The sequence below is a fragment of the Urocitellus parryii genome, chromosome 10 (genome assembly GCF_045843805.1).
Source record: "Urocitellus parryii isolate mUroPar1 chromosome 10, mUroPar1.hap1, whole genome shotgun sequence".
NCBI lineage: Eukaryota > Metazoa > Chordata > Mammalia > Rodentia > Sciuridae > Urocitellus > Urocitellus parryii.
In genome coordinates, this window is record NC_135540.1 from 86,054,573 (window position 1) to 86,074,456 (window position 19,884).

The 19,884-nt window shown below is 36.3% G+C and overlaps 1 protein-coding gene and 1 pseudogene across 3 annotated transcripts in view; both read left to right on the plus strand.

Moving 5' to 3' along the window:
• Window positions 1–19,884, plus strand: part of Ccdc158 (coiled-coil domain containing 158) — a 72,567-nt gene that overhangs the window by 22,275 nt on the left and 30,408 nt on the right. For 2 of the 3 annotated variants that reach the window (XM_077803490.1, XM_026413680.2), the window contains exons 10-16: window positions 773–1,255; window positions 6,060–6,249; window positions 8,381–8,533; window positions 10,780–10,892; window positions 13,935–14,093; window positions 15,048–15,140; window positions 15,818–15,943. In XM_077803490.1, coding sequence (XP_077659616.1) covers window positions 773–1,255; window positions 6,060–6,249; window positions 8,381–8,533; window positions 10,780–10,892; window positions 13,935–14,093; window positions 15,048–15,140; window positions 15,818–15,943 — 1,317 coding nt within the window. The remainder of the gene's footprint in view (window positions 1–772; window positions 1,256–6,059; window positions 6,250–8,380; window positions 8,534–10,779; window positions 10,893–13,934; window positions 14,094–15,047; window positions 15,141–15,817; window positions 15,944–19,884) is intronic. The other variant, XM_026413682.2, reaches the window with a different exon arrangement.
• On the plus strand, window positions 9,424–9,522 carry LOC113200300 (U6 spliceosomal RNA; annotated as a pseudogene).

Consider the following 19,884-nt stretch of genomic DNA (forward strand, 5'->3'; position numbering starts at 1 on the left):
TTTTTGTTGGTTTGTTTTTGCTTTTCCCTCAAACGAGATTTTCCCTTCATCCCTGCCTCCCCTGATTGAGACTGATGGGTGTGCACCATTGCAATGCACTAGTAGCAAGATGTGGACTGCTCTCTTAATAGCTGTGTATTTTCAATTCAAATTCCAGTTACTTCCTCAGAGACATAAAAAGTACCCCACAATGTGTAAATTTCTCAAAGTGTGAAAGTAAACAAAGTGATCCATCTTGGCTTAGACCCCAGGGAAAGTAATTTCCCTATTCTCTGGCTTAATTTCATCTAGAAGAAAGATAGAAGAACCAATTGGAAGTTATAATCTTACCTTTTCCACATAAGGGCCAGAGAATGTGAATGTGTATTGGATAAAAGCCATTTAAAACCATTATTCCTTTTCCCCTCAAATTAAGGGAAGGCTGGAGCAAAATAGAAAATAAGGGCAGTTATCATCACTTACTGCCCTTCCCCTCATCACCAGTGTTACCTTAATCTAGAATAGTATAGAAAGCATCCTCAGAGGAATTTCCAACCCTTCTTTCCTGGAAATCTATTACTGAGAAACATCCTTATTTAAGGCCTCTCCACCTTGTCTAACACACTCGTAGGTCTTACACGTACTGTCAACCTGGGGTTCTGACAGAAAATTATTTGAATTAGTAAATCACACTTTATCCAAACCATGATTTTGAGTTAAATTGTTACAGATCCTGAGGTTGCCCATACCTATCCTCCCAAATCCAGGAAACTCTCTTTTCTTTAACAATCAGATGGCAGCGATTCAGGGGAAGAATGAGAGTCTAGAGAAAGTGTCCTCCTTGACTGCTCAGCTCGAATCCACCAAAGAGATGCTCCGCAAAGTAGTGGAAGAGCTGACGGCCAAGAAAATGACTCTGGAGAGCTCAGAGAGGACAGTGTCTGATCTGACAGCTTCCCTCCAAGAAAAAGAGCGAGCCATCGAGGCTACCAATGCAGAGATCACAAAGCTCCGCTCCCGGGTGGACTTGAAATTGCAGGAACTACAGCACTTGAAAAATGAAGGAGATCACCTCAGAAATGTGCAGACGGAATGTGAGGCTCTAAAGCTGCAGATGGCAGAGAAGGACAAGGTGATTGAAATTTTGCGCCAGCAAATTGAAAACATGACACAGTTGGTGGGCCAGCATGGAAGGACTGCTGGTGCTATGCAAGTCGAAAAGGCTCAGCTGGAGAAAGAGATTAATGATAGGAGACTGGAACTACAGGAATTTAAGGTCTGTATGGTATTTTTTGTTGGCTTAACTTCTGAAATCTCTTCTTTCTTGTAAGGAAATACAACCTAATTTATTGAAAAAGGGGTTCTTGTTGACTGTGGATCTTCTGAAATAGAAAGGATTTGTGTCTGTGTGTATTTTTTTGAGAAAAGGATCATACTTTTATCAGATTCCAAAGGAGTGTATATCCCCCAAATGATTCAGAATCACAAGTACCAAAAAAAAAAAAAATCACCTACTCTGATGCCATAGTTTGATATTGTCTCCCTTTTCAGACAGGCCTAAGTTTGAATATCATCTACCAGCACTTAATAATTGTGTAACATTGGACTGTTCACTGAATATCAGCATCTGTGTCTGTTAAACAAAACAAAACACAAAAACAAAAGAGATACCAACAACTTTATTTGGTTGCTATTAGTCTTACATCAGAAGATATATATCAAGGGCTTAGCCTAGATCTTGGCCTATATAAGGTGTTCAGCAAGTATTAATTCCTTCTCCCATTCCATTTTCTTTCTGACCTTTATAATACATTACTTGTTCCTGTTCTAACCTGGATTATCACGTTCTATATTGTGCTACATGTATGTGTGTATGTGTGTGTTTAAATGTGTGTTCAAAAAGAGACAATGGTCTTTTTTCCCTTACCAAACTATAGGCTTCCTAAAGCAGGGTGCACATCTTATTCATCTTTGTTTTTCCTTCCCTGTGTCACTTTGCCTTGTCTCCCAGAAGATCCTTAGTAAATATTTATCAAAATTTAAAATGGTTGGCTAAGTGTAGTGTTATACATCTATAATCTCTATGACTTAGGAGTCTGAGACAGGAGAATTCAAAGTTGAAGGCCAGCCTTTAGCAACTTAGCAAGGCTCTGACTTGGTAATAAGAAACAACAAACTTTAGGTGCTTCCTTTTCCTCATTCTAAAAATAGAACCAGCAATAGATTATTATCTATATTAAGGAAATAATTAATTACATAACAGTTTAGACTTTTCTATTGCTTAAGCTTATATTGATTATATTTTTTAAATAGCCAAACTCACCATGAAAGGGACACATACAGACTTATCATTTTTCTTTTTCTTTTCTTCATTTCTTTTCTCATTTTTTTAACTGAACATAGACTTTTTATTTTCATTATTCCCTGAACATTACAGTATATCAACTGCCTACATAGCATTTACATTGTATTGGGTATTATAAGCCTTCTGGAGATTATTTGAAGTCTATAGAGAATGCGCACAAATTTTATGCATTTTATATCAGAGATTTGAGTATCCAAGGATTTTGGTATCTGAGGGTGGTCCCAAAACCAAAGCCTCATGATGCTGAAGGATATCTGCACTCGGAAAAACCTCTATTGTACTCTGTCCCTTATGTTAATCATCTTTTTATCACTATGACAAAATTTCTGAGAAAAACAACTGAGGAAAAATTTATTTGGAGTCACTGTTTCAGAGGTTACAGACCACGGTTTCTTGGTCCTGTTGCCTCCGTGCCTGCAAGGCAGTATATCATGGGAGTGTGGGTTGAGGAGATTCAGGCTTATCATTTTTCAATGGTAACCTTACAGTGAAAACTTTAGGACAGGTTTGCATGCAGGATAGAACATATTTAGGGAGAAGAGATGATTGTCCCATCTTCTTGCCTAGGAAGATAAATTGCTAGTGTGGTTAAATTGACAAATGGAAAAATCCCACTGAGTCTGAAATTCTAAAGATGTAATCAATTTAATCCTTATGATGGAGGCACTATTATTATCCTACCCCACAGATGATGAAACTGAGACACAAAGATTAAATAACTTGCTGGAAGGCAGCGCTGCTTTAAGAATTGATCCTAGACAGTATATGAGTAGGTATTACTGCTCAGCCAGAATCCCCTGGAAACCTGTAAAAGGCAGGCTGCTGGGCCCCACTGTAGAATTTCTGAATCATTAGGTCTAAAACTGGGCTTGAGCCTTAATGTTTCTGAACAAGCTTCCAGAAGAGCACAAGTCAAAACCTATGTTAGTACTTCAGTGGAGTGTGGATCACCATGAGCAGAATTGCTGATCAAAGTGTCAGAGAGGTAGGGACTTGAAATGGGAAGAGACTAGGCAGAGAGGAGGAAGCAAGGCACTGAAGCAAAGAAAGTGAAGCTGAGTCTAGATTAGCCTGGAGGTGGTGTGGGAGTTGGTAAGGGTTTTAGGTGGAGAAGAGGGGTGACATGAAAATGGCAATGTTAGAAGTAGATTAGGTGACATCAGTACACAGAAGTGGGTTGGAGAGATTGAAACCAATCTTCCCATATAGCTAGCTAGAACAGCGGAGAGTTCCTTGGTGAAAAGAATTTCACATGGATGCAAAGGCTGTAAGTCAAACACTGAAGCTCTAATGCATCATCCATTTCCCTCCACGGTCAAATGGGGAAAGGAAGGGGAGTTGTAGCCCTAAAAACTGCGGTTTCTCTCACCTCTTTAGACTGGGTACTGTACACATGGACAACAGAGAAGCAGAATGAGCCTTCTCCTAATCACCATGGCTGCTCAAAGCTGGACCCTTTCTTAGATGATGGAGAAAGAATCAAATGTTATCACCTGGTTTAAGAGGTAGAAGAGGAGTGGCACATGCCTAGGATGTGTTGTGATGCCTCAGGGTGCCCCAGGGAGAGCTCTCCCCTCCCTCATCCTCTGAGGCCAGCAGCATTTCATATGTCATTTACCAGAACAGGCTAGGCAGTGATCCAGGTAGCCCTTTTAGGGCCTTCACTTTTCAAGCCCATTACAGGGGGGCGGTGAAATAAGCCTGGAGTACCCCAGTGATCCTTTTTGCATCAGCTAAATGCTTGTAGTGTGTTTACTGTTCAAATACAGTATCAGCCTCCACATCTACACTGTTATCACAGTTATATTATATTGGCTTGAATCGTATTATACTTAACTTATTATTTGAGTCAGTTTTGCATTGCTGTGACCAAAATGCCTGACAAGAACAACTTAGAGGACGAAAAGTTTCTTTAGGGCTCACAGTTTCAGAGGTCTCAGTCCACAGATGGCTGATTCCATTGCTCTGGGATCAAGATGAGGTAGCAATCATGGGGGAAGCTCCCAGTAGAAGAAAGATGGTTAGTTTGTGGTGAGGTCAGAAAGCAGAGAGAGTGAGAGAGGGCGAGAAACCACAGGAAGGACACACTATTCCAGAACATACCCCTAGTGACCCATCTCCTCCAGCCATGCCCCACATGCCCACCCAGTCAGTCTGCTCAAACTAAGATGGACTGATTATGTTACAATTCTCACAACTCAACCATTTTACTTCTGAACATTCCTGCATTAACAGGGGCTTTGGGAGGACACCTCATATCCAAACCATAATATCCATTAAATCCCAAGTCTTTAATTCTGTGTGAATATTTCAATGAAATTGACTCAGGTGAACTAAAATAGTTTGAAAATCATAATCTAGAGCTTATTTATGCTTTATATATTTTTCATATACATACAAATATGTGAAATATACATAATATATATTATTAATAATATATGTGAAATATATATTTTTCACTCTACTAACTCACCTATTATTTTCTCAAAAGAATAAAACTCCAAACATAATATTTGTTTCAAAAGTTACCTTAAGTGGCACATTTGTTGCTCAATTTAAGTTTTTGTATGTGTCCCATATCTGGGACAATGGGACTTAACATGTTAAGGCCATTAGGCCTTACCTGGAAGGACAATATGATGACCCGATAAAGTAAATTGTTTTTCAGATGGCATTTATTTACTTGGACTGATCTAGGCTAGTCCTGTCCACTAAATGCAAATCCTTACCTTGCCTCTAAGGCCAACTGGATCTTACCATGGTTCCCTATCTGACCTCATCTCCTACTTCACTCCTAGTTCACTTCCCTTCAGCCATACTGATGGCCTTGCTGGGGACTGGGACTCTCCCCCAGCTTACCTATGTGACTTGCTCTCTTATCACTTTGAAGATTCTACTCAGGTGTCATGTCATCAGTGAGGTCTTTCCTGACCAAAGGTATCAGGGTTCACAAGACCAACCCTAGGCTTGATAAATCTTTGAAAGGACTAATAGAACTCAGAGTTCTGCTAATGGCTAAGAGAATAAAGCAAAGTCTGCACCCTCTTTTCTTATTCTTGTCACTTCTTTATCTGACATAGTAAATGTTTGTTTTCTGTTAGTCTTTCCTCACTAGAGGAGGATGTGAGGACAGAGTCATTGTTTGGTTGTTCCTGGTATCAAGGGCCAGGACTAGATAAGGCAAGTCAGGTGCTTTAGTTGGAGGTCCACATCTGTGGCCTCACTCACTTTCCCTGAGTCCTGACCCCATTCCTAGGTCCCTAACATGTAAAAGGTCAACTTCCTCAAACTAGGTGCTCAATACGTACTTTTTAAAAGATTTTTTTAAGTTGTAGATGGACATAATATCTTTATTGTATTGATTTTTTATGTGGTGCTGATGATTGAACCCAGTGCATCACACATGCAAGACAAGTGCTTAACCACTGAGCTACAACCCCAGCCTCTCAATACATAACTTTTTAACAAACCATAGTAGAAATAATGAAAAATTGTGGCAAGTGAAACTGGAGAATTGACATTTAGTTTTAAAAGAACAGTGAAATATTCCTTTTTTCCCCACTTACTATTGATGCTTTATAATAAAATACAAATTTAGCATCCTAAAAATAATTCTAAAAATACTAAATGCAGACAGAATATTAATGATATTTCTAGTTAATATGCACATAATTTTTATTTCTTTCTCTATCCTTCATATTTGTCATGTATTTAGATTTTAAAAGATAAAAAAGATGCCAAGATCCGGGAGCTTGAAGCCAGAGTAAGTGACCTAGAACTGGAAAAGGTGAAGCTCGTGAATGCAGGCTCTGAGCGGCTCCGTGCAGTGAAGGACATCAAACAAGAGAGAGATCAATTATTAAATGAGGTGAAGATGAGTAGGAATGAATTGAACAGTCTTTCAGGTATGTCATTTGAGTTTGAATTCTACTAAAATATAGGGATGCTGTCAAGTCCAATGTGACCCTAGCACAATTGTGAAAGAAGGGTGGCCATGTCACTTCTCAAATACAGAGGGTTGTGCTGCCCCATTGAACTTACTCATGGCTAAAATCCCCATAATTCTCCATGAAGAGCTTCCACATCTCATGCTCACTAACTATTAACATTATTCAACCCTAAGAGTCCAGGAAATTCTGCACTGAGTTTCCAAGAGATGGGCAAGGTATCTAGATTCCAAACTTTTAGAAGGAAGACAGGTGTTCTTCATAAATCATATTATTTGCTCAGTTTGTTTTTATGGAGGTGGAAATGTTGAATTCTTTGAGTGACATAGCTCGATTACAGCTTTAATAATGAATGTGAATTATAAATAGATTTATGCAGATTTATTGACAGGAAAAATCCAAGGCCTTACATTAAGCAATGAAACACTCCAGCTTCTGACTGTGTGATACAGTATCATGTACTACACACACACACACACACACACACACACACACACACACACAGTAACTACTGAGCATTTATTATGCCAGACACTGTGATAGGTTCTTGAAACCTATGTTAGGTCCTAGAAACTCCCCACTAGACTAGAAACTCCCCACAGTGGAAATGTGCTGGATGCAGAGGTAGCACAAAGAATAGAGAATTTGCCTCCTAAAGGAAGTCACATCTATGTTGAGTTTGAAAGAGGGAAAGGAATTTGGTAGATGAAAGTGGTAGAAGGACATGCCAAACAGAGAGAACATAAAAGCATGAAGGCATGAATAACATAATGTGATCTCAGAAGTATCAGTTGGAGCAAAAGTAGAAAGGAATACAGGCTAAGAAATGAGGCAGAATAAATAGGTAGAGCTAGACAGCATGGAACCAGCAAAAGATATTAAATTGAAGATTATTGTCATCAGATTTTACAAGACCACATCAGCAGGTAAATTCAGGAATGACACGGCTAATGAGACAGACCAGTCAGTTAAGGGGGACTTTGCAATGGTCTTAGTAAATATGATGAGGACTCCAACAAAGGAAGTGACAGTGAGAATGGAAGAAGATTAAAGAATTAAGAATATTTTTGGTGGTTGGATCAACAGGACTTAGTGATTGGGGGTTGAGTCTACTTTTGGGTTTTTAGTTTATAGTATTGGGATAATAGTAACAACTGCAGGAGGAACCTATGGAAGGACAGGCTTGAGGACAAAAATCCTGAGATGTAGTCAGTGGGAGGCAAGTAGTTTGGGGTGGCACTGGGACCTCTCCACTGAGATGTCTGGATAGATGGAGATTGATCTTGTTCCCTTTGTAAATAAATCTATATCATACATTAATGCATAAATATAATAAATAGATGGATGAATGTGTATTTTCTAATTTAGAAAAAGATGAACTTGTACCAGGTAACTTAGTAGATATGAAAGAAAAAGATAAGACAGAGCTGTGCCTGGTGACACACACCTATAATCCCAGTTACTCAGGAGGCTAAAGCAGGAAGATTGCAAATTCAAGGCCAGCCTCAGAGATTTAGCAAGACCCTGTCTCAAAATAAAATTAAGAAGGGCTGGGGGTATAGCTCAGTGGTAGAGCAGAGCACCCTGGGTTCAATGTATCCCCTCCACCACACACAAAAGATAAAACTGGCAATATAACTTAGTTGTAGAGTGCTTGCCTAGCATGTGCAAGGCCCTGGATTCAATCCCCAACACTGCAAAAATGAAAAAAGACACATTGTAGTCAATTTAAAAAAATACATGGGAGCCTCAGATTATTTATAGTTTCATGGAGATTGATCTACCTACAGATGGTGGTGAAATCTGTTAATGGTGTATATAGAAGGTTTTTAAGATAAAATAGATCTGAGCTAATTATAAACACAGTGAATACTAAGTGGATAATGGAAGAGGATCCACTCAACGGATTAAAAAGGGTCTGATAGATCCTTTGTATGTATATATCATTTCTCTAACAAATAAAGATATAATTAAATAAATTTACTTCCAATCTCTAAAATTCTATGATCATTAATTGCAAATGAAATATCCTTCATATCAGCCTGATAGAAAAAAAGTAAACAGTATTATTGATTATTGTATTATATAGAGGACTATGAAGTCTTGAAAAGGAATTTTCGAAACAAAAGTGAAGAAATGGAAACTACTACAAATAAACTGAAAATGCAATTAAAATCTGCACAGTCTGAACTAGAACAAACAAGAAATACACTAAAGTCAATGGAAGGATCTGATGGTCATGGTATGTTCTACCAGATATTTTTCTTTTTCTTCTGTTTTAATTATATTAGTTTAGCTTTATTAAAACATCAACCCATATATATTGCCTACCATCTTTTCATGGTGCCAGATAGTTTGAGAAATATACAGCTATAGGTATTAATGGTGGATATTATGGAGGAGTAGTTCTGCTTAATTTTTTAAAGCGGAATTTTTTGAGGGAAATTGCTGTGTGCTTAATGACCTCTAATGTATTTGAAATCACTAAAGTATCTGAATCTTTCTTTTCCTGTGGTATTTCAATAAATCCTAACTAATTTGAATGTCTATAAATGTTGGCCAGTTCTCTTTAAGAATATAAATACAAGTTACTGATCATTTCCCCTGACCTCTTGTTTTTCACATGTGTATTATCTACATAAACTCTAGATCTATGACTACTTCGCAGTTCTATATTTCTTCTCTGTGATAACAATGGGAAGGAATCCTGGCAATTGAACTACTTGCTGAGGGGTCCCTAGATCTGTTTACTTTTTTACCTTGCTGCCCATACTGGTCCAGATAAGTTATTATCTTAATGACATTAATGAGTATCTCATTGTCTTAATGAGACTAAGTGTTTTGTGTTCTTTCATGATGTTCATATCATTATTGGTATGAATTTATTAACCAGGTATAAGAACTAATATTTATCAAATTAAAGTATGCATTTTTCTTTTTGTCAATATTTTTTTTAGAGAGAGAGAGAGAATTTTAATATTTATTTTTTAGTTTATCGGCGGACACAACATCTTTGTTTGTATGTGGTGCTGAGGATCGAACCCGGGCTGAATGCATGCCAGGCGAGCACGCTATCGCTTGAGCCACATCCCCAGCCCTTGTCAATATTTTTTAAGGTCAGAAGATTCATATGTGCTTTGGCAGCATATATGCTAAAATTGGAATGATATAGAGATTACTATAGTTCATGTCCAAAGATGTCACACAAAATCTTAAGTGCTCCATATTTTGTGTAGTTCTTGGCAGTTTGGTTCTTTGCTAGTTAACACAGAAAAATGGTAAGATTTTCCAGAGGTTGTCAAAGAGGCCTCTTTGGGGTCTTCCACCCATAAGGCATCTCCAGTCATGTTACAGTTATTAAGTTACCTAGGTAATCTTTGTATTTGTTTTCAAATGCTTGTTTTAATTGATTAAAAATCTTTGGAGAAAATTACGTTCGAAGGCCAACTATGATTCATTTAATCAGACCAGAATTCTTTGAAGTAGTGAACAAATAATGTTAAGACTTTTGATATATTAATATCAATTTACTGTGCCTTTATTAACCCTGTTTTTGTCAGATTAGTGGTAAAACATTATCTTGTTAATGAGAAGTCATGTTTTTCATTCTTTCTGATTGCTTATTTTAAACAAATAGTACATTTTCTTTTTTCTTTTTAACCTTTAAGCTATAGCCAGACTTGATTCAAAGCAGTGTCATTTCCAAACTTCTTTCCTCAGCTGACCTAAAAAAAGAAACATACGTACGTACACACACACACACACACACACACACACACACACATACACACACAAACATACAAACATAGGGACTTCTGACTTTGAATTTCCTATATTTGTAATGTCCTACCATGTCTTAAATATTCTGTGCCTTGTACCCATCTAGAACATTTTCATTCTACCACGAGTTTTCCTAAAATAATCACATATATGTTTCTGGTGAACACTTGACTACTACTAGTTCCAATTGCATGACCATAACTCTGAGACTGAAAATTAAATGGTTTATGATATCACTGAAATCTTTAAAAAGATCATTAATAGTAGATGTCTTTTGTGGGTATTTTAAATGTTTCTATAAAAATCATTTTAGTAAAAAACAATAAACATTATTCTTTATATGACTCTTTTTATGTATCTGTTTCCTATATGTGTAAGTATGAGTTATGTGTAAGTATGAGTTGGTTTGTATTATTGTTACCATTGGAAATGTGGAAAATTGAATTAATTCAAGTAGCAAAGAAACTGCAAAACATCTTCATATCTATTTTTCCCAGCTCAGCATCTCTGAGTAGTTGCTAAAAATTGTTATATCCCAATACTGTGAATCCTGAAGACCTTTTTCCATAATCTTTTCCTTGAAACTGCCCAGGTACCTCAGAGAATCTTACTTCTCACAGACTAAATTAGCAAGTTACAGTACAAATTATAGTGACCTCTCAACAATAGAATCTTTAAGGCACAGTTTCCTTTTTTTTTTTTTTCCAGCTATGAAAGTGGCAATGGGAATGCAAAAGCAAATCACAGCCAAAAGAGGTCAGATAGATGCCCTTCAGAACAAGATCCAGTTTTTAGAAGAGGCCATGACAAATTCGAACAAGGTGAGTCCCTGTCTTTAGAATAGGGAAACCAACATGCTCACTCATTAATGTACTACAAGACAGAATGAGATGGCAGACATACTACGTGCAATGGGAAAAAGAGAAAAGCTTATTTTTTACTTACAGAATAAAGGAAAAACTCCTCCTAAAGGAGCATTGAAACAGGATCTTGGAATATAGCTAGTGATTTATTTATTACCACCACCACCAACACTTTATTATTACTTGTAGTAATGGGGCCTCACATGTTAGGCAAGTGCTATACTACTGAGCTTCATCCTCGGCCCTTTTATTATTTTGAGATGGGGTCTTGCTAAGTTGCCCAGGCTGGCATTGAATTTGAGATCCTGCTGCCTCAGCCTCTTAAATTGCTGGGATTACAGGTGAGCACCACCGCACCTGACTGTAGCCAGTGTTTTAAATGGAAGAAACAAGAAAAATAACATTCTGGGTAGAGACAGGGTATAGTTATAAACAAAGTACAATCCGTTCTGTTATAATGTGACATAGGTGTTCCTAAAAACCACTGTACTATGCAAAATTGTGTAATAAAAACCACTGGATTGGGGAACAATGGAATTAAGAGCACACTAACAAATTTCATTTGTGAAACACTGAAAAACAGGAAACTAATAAAAACAAGTAGTACAGTTTTATGCATGTTAAGTTGTTAAGAAATGCTACAGTTAAGTATGGCATTTTATCTTGAAAAGACCTGTAGTTTGCTTATGTGAGAGTGCATGAAGAATTGTAGCTTGTACATTACTGTGAGGGGGTGGAGGAAGATTTTCTATAACATCAGATGTGGCTCATAACACAAAGTAAACTGAGGAGCTGGCAGATAAGTATTTAAGGAGGGCATGAAGGCTTTTTGTGTATTCCTGTAGAGCTCTGTTTAGTTAGGTGCAGTTTTCTACTTTGATTTAGTGTTTCTTGTGACTGAAACTATGCTTAAATAAACATGAAATTTACATTTTGGGCTTAAATGTTCCCTGATATCAATCACTTTGGAGAAAATCTGAATTTTTAAAAGATTGCTTACAACAGAACTGACTATATGAAGGTAGGAAAGTAAATGGTATAAGTAGAAAATATAAACTTAAGTAATTGCTGGTTTGTTACTCATGATGAGTGCTGGAACGCTTTAGAATGCAGTGAAACATTCACAAATATTCACATTCATCATATCATATTCATATTCATCATATGGATTTATTTCCTCTTTTTTCAGTTCTTTCTCATTTTACCCCCTCATTTTCCACTCTTATTTCATTTTATCCTGAACTTCTTCTTTCCTCTTTCCCCTTCTCATTATTTACCTCTGGGAATCCAAAGCACTGCTGGCCTTCCCTTTTGGTACTGAAGGCTTTAAGAGGGTACTGCCTGCGCTCACCAGGATACCTGCTCCTCCCTAAAGAAAGGTATTCATTAGAGCTCAGTGACATCCCTCAAACAAATAGGAGAACACCTGTAAAATTAATCTTTTTTTTTAAAGAGAGAGTGAGAGAGGAGAGAGAGAGAGAGAGAGAGAGAGAGAGAGAGAGAGAGAGAGAGAGAGAATTTTTAATATTTATTTTTTTAGTTCTCGGCGGACACAACATCTTTGTTGGTATGCGGTGCTGAGGATTGAACCTGGGCCGCACGCATGCCAGGCGAGCGCGCTACCGCTTGAGCCACATCCCCAGCCCAAAATTAATCTTTCTTTCTGAAGCCTTTTCTGTCCATCCTAATCACCATAGGAAAAAGCATTTGCATACAAAATGTGCATTGTAGTGACAACCACCTCCTACCTTACTTATATTAAATATTTTTCACATGAGAAAATATATTTAAAAATATAGACAATAAACTGATGTTTCGATTTTACCTTGAAAACTGTAAACATCTTTTTTCTGGGTTTGACTATCTGAGTGTGTGTTTTGGGAGGGCAAGGTACTGAAGATTAAACCCAGGATTTCTCACATTCTAGGCCAGTACTTTACCACTGAGCTACACGCTTTTTATTTTTTATTTTGAGACAGGGCCTCACTATGTTGCCCAAGCTGTCCTCAAACTTGTAATCCTCCTGCCTCAGTCTCCTGGGCTCATAGGTGTGCACCACTGTACCTGGCCCCTCCATAGTGCTTTTTTTTTTTTTTTTTAGCTGGAGGAGAGGTATACCTGGGATTGAACTCAGGGGCACTCAACCACTGAGCCACATCCCCAGCCCTATTTTGTATTTTTATTTGAGACAGGGTCTCACTGAATTGCTTAGTGCCTCATTTTGCCGAGGGTAGCTTTGATCCTCCTGCCTTAGCCTCCAGAGCCACTGGGATTACAGGCATGCGTCACCATGCCTGACTCCATAGTGTTTTTTTAAAGGAGTAAACTAGTTATAATTAAATTTTATTTAATACCAACGACAGTATACCAGTAAGCTTATTTTTATCACTAGATTGACAAATTGAGAACAGGGACTTTGTGTCTCATTTGTTTTTATGTCAGAATGTACAGTAGGCATTTGAGAAATGAATATTCAACTTTGAAATAAAATATAAGCCAATAAAACTTTAAAACAAATGCATCCTCTTTAAATCTCTTCTTTTATGTTTAAAATAAATTTCAGTTTACCAGAACACACTATTTTTTGATCATTATTCCATATTTTGTAGATTTCATGAAAGATTTCTTAAGCCTAAAAAGAAATAATACGAATAATGACTAAAATAGAGAATATGTTATAGTACAGTTCTAATAGCTCCCAATTCCAACTCAGAAGCAATTAAATTATTTAAATAAACCTCATTCATTTCTATATATGAATACACTACTGTGAATCTCACCATCATGTACATACACAAGATTGGGATCCTAATTAAGTAAGATATATTCTAAGCTTGTATAAATATATCAAAAAATTTTTTACTGTCATGTATAGCTAAAAAGAACAAATAAATATATACATCTAATTCAAATCCTTTAATAAAATTTTAAAATTTTCATCTCCTCTCAACATCTACACCAGCAGATTATTTCTGTTATTTGTCTCCTCTATAATTGTAGGAGAAACATTTTTTAAAAGAAGAAAAGTGTAAACTCAGTCAGGAATTGAGCACAGTTGCAACAGAAAAAAACAAAATGGCTGGAGAGCTAGAAGTTCTGCGATCTCAGGAACGTCGTTTGAAAGAAAAAGTTGCTAATATGGAAGTTGCTCTTGATAAGGTAGTTACTAACTAAATATTTGAGGCAATTGCCATCCAACTAGTTACTAACTTGAGAGAATTGTTCAGAATGAAAGTTCTATGTCAATAGGAACTGAATCCATCAACTTGTATCATATCTCCAGTACCTAGCACAAAATTAAAAAGCAATATTTTATAGAAGATGCTCTTCTAAGGTGTAAAAACATAATCATAATATGTTTTTGCCAAGTTACCTTTTCCAGGCTAACACAGCCCTTGGAGCAGTTAGATATAAGATGTAAGATGATCCTGGCATCCATAGTGGCCTGAATAAGCAAAAATGTCTCCATGAGCACATAACTTATCCCTAAAGAATGGTGTGACCATTGGGAAGAATATAGCTTCTTTTTAATGTAAAGAAAGTAATGTTAATGTCTGGAACATTGTGGGGTCTGGAAAGTGCAGGTTAAAACAGAAGTTAAAGAACGAGAGGAACCAGTGATACTATGTTTACCATTGCAATTTATCAGGGAGGATAAACCTGTTTTTTTTTTTTTTGTCACCTAGAAACTCTGGAAGAATAAGATTGTACCCAAACCAATCCTTGATCCCGAAGAAATTAGAGCCTTCATGGTCAGATAAAACAATCTGTGACCTCATCTATACCATCTTTGTTTCTAAAATCATGTTATATTGATATAACAAATTTTAGTTGTGTTTATTTTTATTCTTTGCTAAGGCTGTTTGCTCATTCTATGCTTAGTTCATTCATTCTTTGAGTGTCCTTCACATACTAAATGCTGAACGTATGCTGAAGATACAAACGATAAAGATTTGGCCTCAGTTTACTGAATAAAACAGATGAATATAATCATAATTTAGTACTAGGAGTGGTTCATTTCCTTGAAGAGATGGCAACCCTGCATTTAGAGGTTAATGAAACAGAAGTTTATAAAGAATGGCAGATAAGCCCTTTGTGGTTGCTTGATTATAGGCATCTTTGCAGTTTGCAGAATGTCAAGATATAATCCAGCATCAAGAACAAGAATCTGTGCGTCTAAAACTTCAACACACTTTGGATGTAAAGGTAAGGATTTCTTTAAATTATAAATAGCAGTTTAAGCAGAATTAAAACCTTTGTTTGATAATCTTTTAGATTTTCTTCATGTACTTTACATACACTTAAGTATACTTTAAGCATTATTTGATACTAGCAATTATTAAAATCTGTGCAAACATCCTTATATATTATAGCCATACTTTTTATGTAGGATAACAAATGGAAACACCACATTTTATCCTAAATTGACAGTAAGCAAGTAAAATACAAGTACCTGCCTGGGGAATACCTAAGGGAAGAGCCTTCCACACAGAGGCATGGAGCAAGGTCAAAGAACTAGTGTTTGGCTTATTTGGGAAATAACAAAAGTGATGTAATCTACATGACCAAAATGTGTTTTTTAAGAACAGTATACTTTACACTGAAATATGTATCTGTTTTCAGAAGTATACTACAAGTTGCCAACACATTTTAAAGTCTTTTTCTTTTTCTTCTTTGTATATACAGGGCATGGTAGAGGATCCTGGGATAGAACCCAGGGCCTTGTGCATGTAGACAAATGCTCTACCAGGGAGCTGCATCCTTAGCCTTTAAAGTCTTGATTCGGATTTCAACTGTGAAGATTAAAAAAATGCATTTTGATTTCACAATTCTTTGGAGTTGTATGAAGGTACAATTTTGCTCATATCTGTATTGTTTTCCAGGATCTTCAGGGCCCTGGATATACCCCAAATCCTTCATTGAAACCACACCTTCTCCAGACAGCATCTGCTATCCGTTCTCATTCTAATGTACCATCTTCCCAGTCCACAGTCAGCTTCCTATCTCATGTAAGTAACCAATCTTTAATCCATGACTCAATAACATAATATGTAAGTAACTTTAAACTGGGAAATTCTCACTAAAAAATAATAAGTAGCATTTTCAGTTACTAGGTTTTAGATTTGTGCATTTTCCTATAAGTCCAATGGAGACCATGTGAATGAAAATACTTTCTTCAGTATTTGGTATTTTCCTGGGGAAAACAAAACTGAAATATTCAGTGTGAAATTAACAGTAATGATTAAATTATTTAATAGCATTATATTGAATTCTTTAATTATTTCCATTACAAGCATTTTTAGATTACAAAGCAAACATTGATATGGCTAAAACAAGCATCACTTCGAATGCCAAGGGCAAGTTGGTACATTTAATACTCTACCATGTTGAAAATTATTTACCGTGTATTGTTTCCTCATGAATTTATTTTGAGTAAACCATTTTATTAATCATAAAATTTTTAAGCCCTTTAGTCAAAATGTTAGTAACTTTGGAAATTTTTTTAGTTTAAATTTAATTTCATGATTTTAAAGCTTAAAAAAAATATGTACAATGTAAAATTTAGGTTTTGTTACCTTGGAAGACATAGATTCCTTATAATCACTATTCAGCTGTAACTCTAGGTAAATGAGACTTATTTAATCAATTTTACTAATTAAAAATCCTGTCTAATGTATGGTAGCAAGATCACCAGTACCATTACTAGTTGTCCTTAGTATTAGTCATTTCATCAGTACCGTTTAAATCAAAATTGTTTATTAATTAAATGACTAAAAATTGAAATGGACTCTCATCCATTTAAGATGTATACTCTGATAAATAAACTACCACAAAGAATCTTTTATAAGTAATAGAATAATTATAATAATATTAGAGGTTGAACATTGTCTCTCTGTCTCACTGGAGTTCAGAAGATGGCAGGTGAAGGGCAGGAAACTACAGCTTTTTAAGTGTTCAAAAATTGTTTTAACTTTTAAAAATATGATCGTGTTACATTTACAAAAATTAAATTAATTAAGTAATGAAACAAATTATAACATCAAAGATCATCCTACTAGAGATTGTTGGGGCCATGAATGTATCTTTAACTTATCTTTAACTTCTTTCTGTGACCTTGGGCAAGTCTATTAGATATATCTGTTAGATATATTCATCTCTAATAAAAAGTTTCTGGACAAGATGATCTCTAGGGTCATTTAGCATATGTGAGGCCCTGGGTTCAGTCTCTAGAGCATAACAGAGGAGAGGAGAAGGGAGGGGAGAATTAGCAAATTTTACCTAGCTGCTTAATACACCACTATATTTTACTAGGACGAATCTTGTATTATTCAGCTTTCCATCACTGTGACAAAATACCTGAGAAAAACTACTTAAAGGAGGAAAGTTTTATTTTTGCTCACAGTTTCAGAGGTCTCAGTCCATAGTCACCTGGTTCCATTGCTTTGGGCCTGAGACAAGGCAGAATATAATGGTAGAAGAGCATGGAGAAGGGAAGCTGCTCACTTCATGTCAGGGACAAGATACAGTATCCAAGGGTATGTGTTCCCAAGCACCTACTCCCTTCAACTAGCTCTCATTATTCCAGTCATCTATGAATCTATCAATGGATTAATCCATTGATGAGGTCAGAGCCCTCATGATCCAATCACTTTCCAAAAGCTCCACATCTGAACACTGTTACCTCAGGGACCAAGCCCTCAACATGTGAGCCTTTGGGAAATAGTCCAGATCCAAACTATAACAGATTTCACTCATCACTAAAAAAAGTACCAGTCATATGTCTGTTTAAAGTGTTTGGCTTTTTTGTTTTGTTTTGGTAGTGGGGATTGAACCTAGGAGTGTATCACCAGCTACATCCTTTTTTATTTTGGAATGGCATTACTAATTTGAAAAGGCTGGTAGCCTCGAACTTGCTGTCTCCTCCTGCCTCAGCCTCCCAAGTAGCTGGTATATCAGGTATATACCACTGTGCCCAGATCACATTTTTAAATAACAATTCTAATAGTAAAAATTAGCTATACTTCTTGGGAGACTGAGACAGGAGGATCACAAGTCTGAGATTAGTCTGGGCAATGCAGTAAGATCCTGTTAATAAAAAAAATAATAGAGAAACTGTCAAGAATGCTTTCTGCAATTATAGTGCTGAAGTGTAGCTCAGTGGTAGAGTACATGCTTAGAATGCACAGGCCCTAGGTTCAATCCCCAGCATCAAAAAGAACAACATACATTCTTTGTTTTGTTTACTGATGTGAACCAAGTACCTAGAACTCACTCTCTTCAACTAGGAAATAGTAGGTATTCCATTTATTTAACAGGTGAATGAATTTACTGTAGAGAATGTCTTCAAATTTCCATTGTTTCTTCTGACTAGGTCAGTTTTAAACTACACTTTTGCTCTTTGGAGGTAATTTTGTCCTGAGTGCTCTTAAGATTCTGTTTTAGGTTATAACAGTTGTCTTACAGCATGCTTAGGTATAGTCTTTGTATCTGTCCTTAGGATTCATTGATCTTTCTGGATGTGTATATTGATATGTGCATTGATTTTAGAAATTTTTATGCCTTACTTTATTAATTACTTTTTCTGCTCTATTTCCTCTTTTTCTTCTGAGACCCTAGTTACACCTATTTTTATGTGTCCTTATACTTTTTCCCTTTTGTCTATCCTTTCCTCTCTCTACTTCAGTCTGATTTTTTGTAATTTATTTTCCAGATCATTCATTATCTCTATACCTGAGTCCAACATACTACTAAAGCCATCAAATAAGTTCTTAATTTTACAAGTTATCATTTCTCAATATGAGGTATCCATATTGAAAAACCATAATATGAGATATCCATTTAATTCATTTATTACATTTCTGTACAGAAAGGTTTTTTTTTCTTATACTATTAAATAACCATGATGGTCTGAACGTTTCTGTCTTCCTGAAATTCATTTTGAAACTTAACCCACAAGGTATGATATTAAGAAGTAGGACCTTTGGGAAGTGATTACGTCATGAGGGCTTCACCCTCACAAAGGGGACTAGTGTTCTTTGAGAAGAAGTTCTGGGCTGGAGGATGGAGCTCAGTGATAGAGTGCTTGCTTAGCATGTATGAGGCCCTGGGTTTGATCCCCAGCACTGAAAAAATAAATACATAAGAGAAAAAGGTTCAAGGGAACTTTTTCACCCTTTCCCCCATGTGAGAACATATGGAAGGCCCCATTTATGAAGAACAGACCCTCAATCTGCTTGATCTTGGAGTTCCCAGCCTCTAGAACTGTAAGCAATAAATTTTTGTTTCTTATATGCTACCCAGTTGATGGTATTTTGTGAAAGCAATCCAAATGGACTAAGATAGTAAGTATTTAAAATTTTGAAATAATTCTATTATCTAAATCTCCTCTAGGCCTATGAACCTTGTTTCTCTTGATTTCTAGTTTGTCTGGTTTCTTTGTTTCTCTTTTTAATAATTGAGTTATGGACACCGGAAAAAAATTAGATAATTTTGGTTTCTGGATAATATTTTTTCTTCATAGAGAATTTACATTTGCTTCTGGCTAGTAACTAAGTGAAGAACACTCACAATCCTATATCCCCTAACTCATTAAAGGACTGAAGTGATTCAAATTAAGGTTCTTATTGCAAAGTCTGAATTTTAACCAAATACCATCCACCTCTGATATAATTCCAAGTTTCCTCCCTCTAGCTTCTTGATTCTGCTGAAAATTCATGGTTCATGGTATTTTCTTAGTCTCTCAGCAGCTTCTTTTAGAACTGGCAAATGTTTCTAGAGAAAGGTGACTCCAAAATTTCACTTGTCTGAATTTTGGCCATAATTCTTTGGTAAGCTCTCTAGGCTGACTTTTTTTTTTTTAATTTTTATTTTTTGTAGTCCTGGTATTGAATCCAAGGCTTATACAGGCTGGACAAACACTCTTTCACTGTGCTACACCCATACCTCTAGG